The following is a 7,199-nucleotide window of genomic DNA, read 5'->3' as shown; positions in this document are numbered from 1 at the left end:
CTGATCTGCACCCCTTCCATATGTGGCTTGTGCAGGTGCAGCGAGATCCACTTAAACTGAAACATCAAGGGCCTTTCGGTACTGTCACGGCGATGCAGTGAGGGGGATCACCATTGGCACTGGTACTGGCACTGGCACTGGCACTGGCATTTGAGAACTGCCCACTGACATTTGTGTTCGGGGCTCTGGTAGGGCATCGTTCGTCCGTCCCGGAAGCCCCGACCAACATTCAGCAGCCACTGGCTGCGGCATGAAGGCAGATGCCCAGGGTCGCTGTAAATTCTCCGCACCCCCACTGATCCTGAGTTCAAGCTCATCACCCTTTTCAGGGGCTGCGCGATCTCGACTCTGGTGTCATTCCTCCCACCGTGACCGATGGCACAGCACCTCATTCGGCAGCTTTGATGGAGGATGAGACGCATTTCCTTCCGCCAAACGACCATAACACCTTGAAGCCACACACCAACCACACGCCGTCTGACTGTGTCCTTGCGATGCACTGCCAGCTGGTGGTCCTCCCTCGCCCTGTAGTAGCTTCAGCCAAGTTCCTCATATCCCTGTCTTCGTTTCCCTTTGATTACCCGTGTCTGTACACACGTAATACGGGCATGCCAGGAGCCTGGAGCCGTGTCCATCCTGTATGCACCTTATTCACCTAAGGTAGGCTGACCCAGAGATTGAAGGGGCGCTTTGCACACCGCCCTCGCGACACAAGAAACCGAGGGCAGATGGGCAGATGGGCAGAGACAAGAGAAGCAAGTCGTCAAAGCCAAGCAACGAGGGAGTAGCTGCCTACCGTGCGGAGGAGATGGACCCTGATTACCCTTGGGTGGTCTGAGTCGGCAGAGTGACCAGTCAAGACGACATGCCGTCCCTCCTTTAACCAAACATAGTGATTGCTCTGAATCCCCCTCCCCCCCTGGTGGTACCTGGTGCCTTGTGCCCTGAATTGTCTTGGTGACGTCCAAACCTTGTGCCGCATGAGACCCTTGTCCCTGGGACTGGTGCAAGTAATGAAAAGGGTGTCCTGTTCCCGAAGGTCGTTCAGTCAGAGGGCGATTCTACAATTGTGATCGAATTCCAGCCGCCGCAGGTTCCCTTCCGGTCGGCGATGCAGTCTGACAGAAACCCATTCGCCGGTAAAATGGGGAGATGATGTAGCATCGCGTGGAAGGAGGGTTTGAAATGAGCAAGATTGATCTCTGTGATGGTATGTCAAGCCAGATTGATGGACGTCGCCACTGGGTTGATTCAAGCATGTTGCCTCGGCCTTCGGTAGGAACACATCTCGCATCGTCCCCTCACTCAATTTAACTCGGATGGAACCTTTCTTTCTTGAAGGGCAGAGATCGTCACCCTCATACTGTGCCACTGTGGATCAATTATCCCAGTTGTGAATCTCGTGCTGGTGCTGCTGGTGTCCTGGCTTGCCTAAGGTACCTACCTACTTCAGCAGCCCTGGTCACCGTTGTCTGCCGCTGCCAGCGCGCAGTCAACCAGGCTCCACAGTCAGTCCTCAAGGAACGAAGCCCTTCGCACTTGCTTGCCCTGAGCTCCTTCTCTCTCGCCCCCTTCTGTGGAAGGCAGTTGTCATCGTCGTGGCTTGGGTGCGGACCCTACCCTTCTGCCTTTGCCTGTCCCCCCTTTCCCTCCCATCACCAACATCTTGGTCCACACGGCATCCCTCACCTTGCCTTGACTGGTTTCCTTCGCCGTCTACCTGCTAAGCTAAGGTGCCTACCTGTAGGCTAGTATCAGCCTGGAGCTCTCACCAAAGGAAACCAAGGACTACCATATACGCCAAAAGGCCCGCGCCCCCCCCTGGCCTTGGCCCGACAGAGCTAGCCCGCCTAGTGCTAGCACTGTATCGGTCAAGCAGCCTGCCTATAGTTTCAACCATCTGTACTTTGTGCATTTGGAGCGCTTCATCTCAAACCGCCCCAAAAACCCCACTGCCACCTTGTCGACAGGACTCGAGCCACCAAGCAGCCAGTGTTGAAGGCAACCAGCCGCCTCTTTCCACTCCACCGTCGCTTGGATTGATCGACTTCCCTCCGCTCTCACCCCCTTCGCGTGTTTCCTCTTCGCCTCCAGTCACAAACTCTAGCTCCAGCGTCTCGGGTCACCCAGGCCCAGCGTGCGACAGGACCCATCTGTTTCCCGCACCATCCAATCCATCCCGCTCTAAGCCACCGTCCATTCGCTCATCCACGCACCTTCACTTTACCTTGGATGTTAGGGTGCCCCTCTGCCCTGCCGCCTCTGCTTCAGCTGCGCCAACCGTCGCTCCTGCCCTCACCTTGCGTCTTGTCTCTCTGACACTGGGCACCGCACCGCAACGGGCCTCTCATCCCCATCCCCCTCTCCTCAAGGCTCACCGACAGCCCGTTTCCACGCTACCAAGCCTTCCAAGAAGCCAGACCATCCAAGCACCGACCGAGCCGACGCACGATCCCGCCGTCCAGTCGCCGCCGCCACCCACCCCCCCCCGACCTCCTGGCTTGAGCCTCGAACAGCGAACAACGAACGAGCCGCACGTCCGCTGTCGACGACTGCCTTTCATGCTCTCCGCCTCCCACTAGTCCAATTCGCCTACTCTTCGTCCTTCGCTCGTCAGCCTCACCGTCCATGACGCTTGCCCCTCTGCGTCCTTGTGTCTGACATACGCTGGTGGAACGAAATTCGGTTCCTTCGCCTTTCGCCTTCACCGGCGAGACCAACAACTTTTAGCATACGACATGGCCGCCGTCATGGACGACTATCTCGACAGTCCCATGGACAACGAGGACGTCTTTCCTTGCAAAGGCTGTGGAGATGTACGTCTTTCCCACTGCCCTCGTATCCTGTGGCCCCCCTCTGTTGTCCCAAGCCACTGACCGTGCTGTGCTCGGCCGATCTAGATCCTTGAGGAAGGCAAAGCGTTCGAACTTGGTATGTCCTCGCATCCCTCTTCCCTGCTTCCCATTGCCCTTCCACATGGCGCTACATAGCACATGCTGGCTCCCTTTTTCAACCTCTCCTGTCCGCCCTCACCTATGGCCATGTCGTCGCTTGCGCCATGTCGTCCATCATCTCCAAGTTTCACCCCGCTAACACTGATGCCTCTCCCTCAGCTGGCAACCGATGGCATCTCAACTGCTTCCGCTGTAACACCTGCGGAACTCTGCTCGATTCCGACGCGAACCTCCTCCTCCTCGGCGATGGCTCCCTCATCTGCAACAGCTGTACATATAGCTGCAATGCTTGCGGTAGCAAGATCGAGGAGCTCGCTATCCTCACCGGCGATCAGGCCTTCTGCGCGACCTGCTTCCGCTGCCGCAACTGCAAACGCAAGATCGAGAACCTTCGATACGCTAGGACGTCTCAGGGTATCTTCTGTATGAGCTGTCACGAGAGTCTCATGGCGAGACGCAGAAAAAAATCCAAAGCGGCAGCACAATCCAAAAGTCGAGAAAAGGACTCATCTCCCATGATCACCGACAAGTCACTGCCCGCTCTCCCCCCCAATGCAATACCACCCAACGCCTTCTCTGACACGCGCGTTGACCCCGAGTCGGACACACCAACCGAGCTGTCGCCGCGACCTCGCCCCGCCTACCGAAACGATGCCGATTCGCGGGGCAGTTCCCGGCCGGCGCGCTCTCCTGAGCGGTCAACCGAGAACAGTGGCAAAGAGACTGGGCTGGGCCTACCTGCCGCGAGCTACCGGAACAACCGCAACTCGACCATCATCGCCCCGCCGGATCTGAACGGCGGTGACGGCGACAGCTTCTTCATCCCTGTCGCTCTCGATCCTACCCCTGCCACCTCGACCCCGCGGTCCATGTCGGACAACTTGAACGACCCAGCGAAGAAGAAAGAAAAGGACTACTTCAGTGTGAATAGGACCAATTCGCAGAAGAGAACCGAGTCGCAATCATCAACGCCGCACATCGCCTTTCAAGAAAAGGGACGGCAGTCTTCATCAGAACTGGAGCATGCCAAACTTCCCTTGCGCAAGGCTTCGACCGCATCCAGAAGGGACTCGGCCGCTCCTCTGAAGCCCTCGCCCGCCCTTGACGAAAAGTCGCAAAGAACGGTCACGAGTAAGCCTCAGTCGATCAACGAAGACTTCAGGTTGCAGGACGCACCAAAGAGTAAGAAGGCTGCGAGCTCACGAAGCAACACCTCACCCACACTCCAGTCAGACAATGGCAGCGCCAAGGGCTCGAACGGTGTCTCGAGGCGGGAGCCGCCGTCTGAGTCGCCCCCTCGTCCTAGCATTGGTGACATGAGCGGAACGTCGAGGTCTTCTCTTGACTCGAGAAGGCGTGATGAGGACGATTTGCGGCCGTCGCTAGACTCGATGCCTTCATCGCGTCCTGACGGCACGCCCAATAAGCCCATCGCGAGGAAGGAGTTGCCAGCAACGGCTTCACGGAATGGTACGTTTCGAATCACAGACCTTTGCTGATTGATTCGACTTGACTGACTTGCGCCGCAGTTCCATCGAAACCCCATTCAAACTCCCTATCAAGGACAGTGACCGAAGAATCAGCGCCTCCCTCCAAATTGGCCCCAAGCCGCCCGCCCATGACTGAACAAAAGCTAAGCGACAGTTACATGCAACCGCGGAAAGCTCCTCCTCACCCTGGAGCGCCAGGGGCCTCTCCTCTGCCCTCTAAGGAGCCTGTTGGTACCCCTGGCGATGGGAGGACTGACGGCAAGACGGACAAAGAGAAGCATTCTCCCAAGCTTCCTAGGTGGAGCTCCGGAGGTGATTTCACTATGGATGAAGATATGGCCAGAATCTTGGGCACTGATGAGGGCTCCTCGTCAATTCTGCGCCGCGTCTCGAACGCCGTGCGCCACGGCCGAACGAACAGTACCGAGGCCAGCCATCCCCCGCAACGCGCCAGCGGACACACTCGTAGCGTCAGTGAGACGACTCGTGGCACAGCTTCTCCCCGATGGCCCAAGACGCCAATGGTGTTGGAGGATCCAAGCCCGGGCCACGAGATCAGCAGTCCTATTTCCCTGCACTCCAGCGACGACCCTGCCTTCCTGAAGCGGCAACTTCGAAACTCGGAGCAGCGTGTCGCAGAGTTGGAGCGGCAATTCAACACAGAGAAGGATCTCAAGCATCTTAACAAGAAGCTTGTGGAGAAGCGAAAGACTGTCTCGACGCTGGACACGCAGACTGAGATCATGATCCGTCAGCTGGAGGTTCTCGCCGGATATGTCGAGAGGGCCAAGGAGACAAAGACTCCTGTCGATCCAAGGGACTTGGAAGACTCGGCTATCAAGGACTTTGTCCAGAAGCTGGACAAGGTGAAAGAGACAATGAGCGAAGCTATCGAGGCTCTTCACGAAGAGCGAGATGAACTGGTTGAGGAAAAGAACAAAGCCATTGCGGATCGAGACCGAGCTCTGCTCGAGTTCGAGCAGCTTTCCTCGAAAAATGCCCAGCTTGCTGATATGAACAATGACCTGACGCATCAGATCCAGGAGCGCTTCAAGTCTCAGATTGGCGATCTGAAGTCGCCGAGCGGCCTTGGCATCTACAGCCAGAACAAGGGCCTCTCCGGCTCCTCACTCAACCTTGCCGGTGACAACGCCAGCATGACTACGGGCACGACTCTGATGGCCCATGATAACGAGGAGCCAGCGGTTGTTGAAGCGAGGCCTCAGGTCGTCGACATTCGCAAGGGACAGGTCAAGAAGTTCAACTGGAAGAAAGGTACCAAAATGGCGCAGAACGTCTCCAAGGGCCTTAACCGCGCCGTCGTCGCTTTTCAACAGGAACGAGAAGGACGGCAGCATCCCGGTCTCACGGCAGACAACATTGGCATGCCGTACAATATGACAGTCTCTCAGGTCGAGGCCCCCGCCGTGATCAACCCCAATGGACCTAACAGGCCTCCTCCTAACCAAGGATTCGGTTTCTTCAAGAAGGACAAGATGCCCAAGTCCATGTCCGCCAACAACCTATCCGCTCAGATCATTGCCGAGGCTCCGTCTGTCTTGTTCGGCTCCGACCTTGTGGATCGCGCCGACTACGAGCGGCGCCAGATCCCCAGCGTAGTGACCCGCTGCATTGAAGAGGTTGAGCTTCGCGGCATGGATATAGAGGGTATCTACCGAAAGACGGGCGGCAACTCTCAAGTCAAGATAATCCAGGAAGGCTTCGATAAGAACGAAGATTACGATATTTCAGACCCTGAGCTAGACATTACGGCTGTCACCAGTGTGCTGAAGCAGTACTTCCGGAAGCTTCCTCAGCCACTCTTGACGTACGAGGTCTACGACCAGATCCTCCAGTCCAATGGTGAGCCTCTCAACCAGTGTGCAAGATGACCGATGCTAATCCTTAACAGCGTTCGCTGACACGCCGACCGAGCGGTGTGATTTCCTGCGGAAGACTTTTGCATTGATGCCGCAGCAGCATCGCGATTGTCTCGAGTTCCTCATGTTCCATCTTGCTCGCGTTGCCAAACGCGAGCCTGAGAACCTGGTCAGTACCGCAGCCTAGAATACATTGTATCGTTTTGCTAATTGTACTAGATGTCACCCAAGAACCTCGCCGTCGTATTTGCACCCACCATTATGCGAGACACCAGCCTTGAGCGCGAGATGACGGATATGCACGCGAAGAATCTGGCTGTTCAGTTCGTCATTGAGAACAGTCACACCATCTTCACCGAATGATTTGAGTCAGAGTAAGGGCGCTCACGTCAAGACTCATCCACACGAACCCTTCTGTACATAACTCTACCCATCCACCCACCCCCTCCACGACTTGATGCCCGGGCCCTGCTTCATTTCAGGTTCGTTGAGGAGTTAGCTACTGCGCGGAGCCGGTGGTTTTGATATCCCGCTTGAAGCCTTGGATTTTCCATTGAGCTCTTTCAAATTCATTCGCCTTGTCAAAGTCCATACTATGCGTAGAGAAGCGTGACAGTTTTTGCGTTGGGACATTCAATGATATCCGTGCCGGTTTTTTTGTTCTACTTGGATTTCGTTGAAAGCGATTTGGACACTTAGGAATTGTTCGTAGTGGGGAAAAGTGCCAGAATGGCATGGCCATCCCGCCAGACACGTGTGTGGGCGATGTGCTCAGTGGAGAGCCAGACCAAACAACCAAAGCCAAAGTTGACAGAGTCTTATGAAGAAGCTGTTGCAACATGAAGTCTGCGTATAACGAAGTTGCTCATAACGAA

General features: G+C 56.1%; 1 protein-coding gene across 1 annotated transcript; it reads left to right on the top strand.

Moving 5' to 3' along the window:
* Positions 1 to 2,738: 2,738 nt before the first annotated feature.
* Positions 2,739 to 6,907, top strand: VDBG_00834 (rho-type GTPase-activating protein; the record flags this gene model as incomplete). Its single annotated transcript, XM_003009105.1, has 6 exons — positions 2,739 to 2,816; positions 2,901 to 2,931; positions 2,991 to 4,424; positions 4,484 to 6,307; positions 6,357 to 6,493; positions 6,544 to 6,907. 6 exons carry the CDS (start codon positions 2,739 to 2,741, stop codon positions 6,685 to 6,687), a joined length of 3,648 nt encoding a protein of 1,215 aa, XP_003009151.1.
* Between the last annotated feature and the right edge of the window lie 292 nt (positions 6,908 to 7,199).

The sequence above is a fragment of the Verticillium alfalfae genome, genomic scaffold (assembly GCF_000150825.1).
Source record: "Verticillium alfalfae VaMs.102 supercont1.1 genomic scaffold, whole genome shotgun sequence".
NCBI classification, from domain to species: Eukaryota; Fungi; Ascomycota; class Sordariomycetes; order Glomerellales; family Plectosphaerellaceae; genus Verticillium; species Verticillium alfalfae.
The sequence above is the reverse complement of the archived record's forward strand: the minus strand, read 5'-3'. Positions and strand labels throughout refer to the sequence as shown.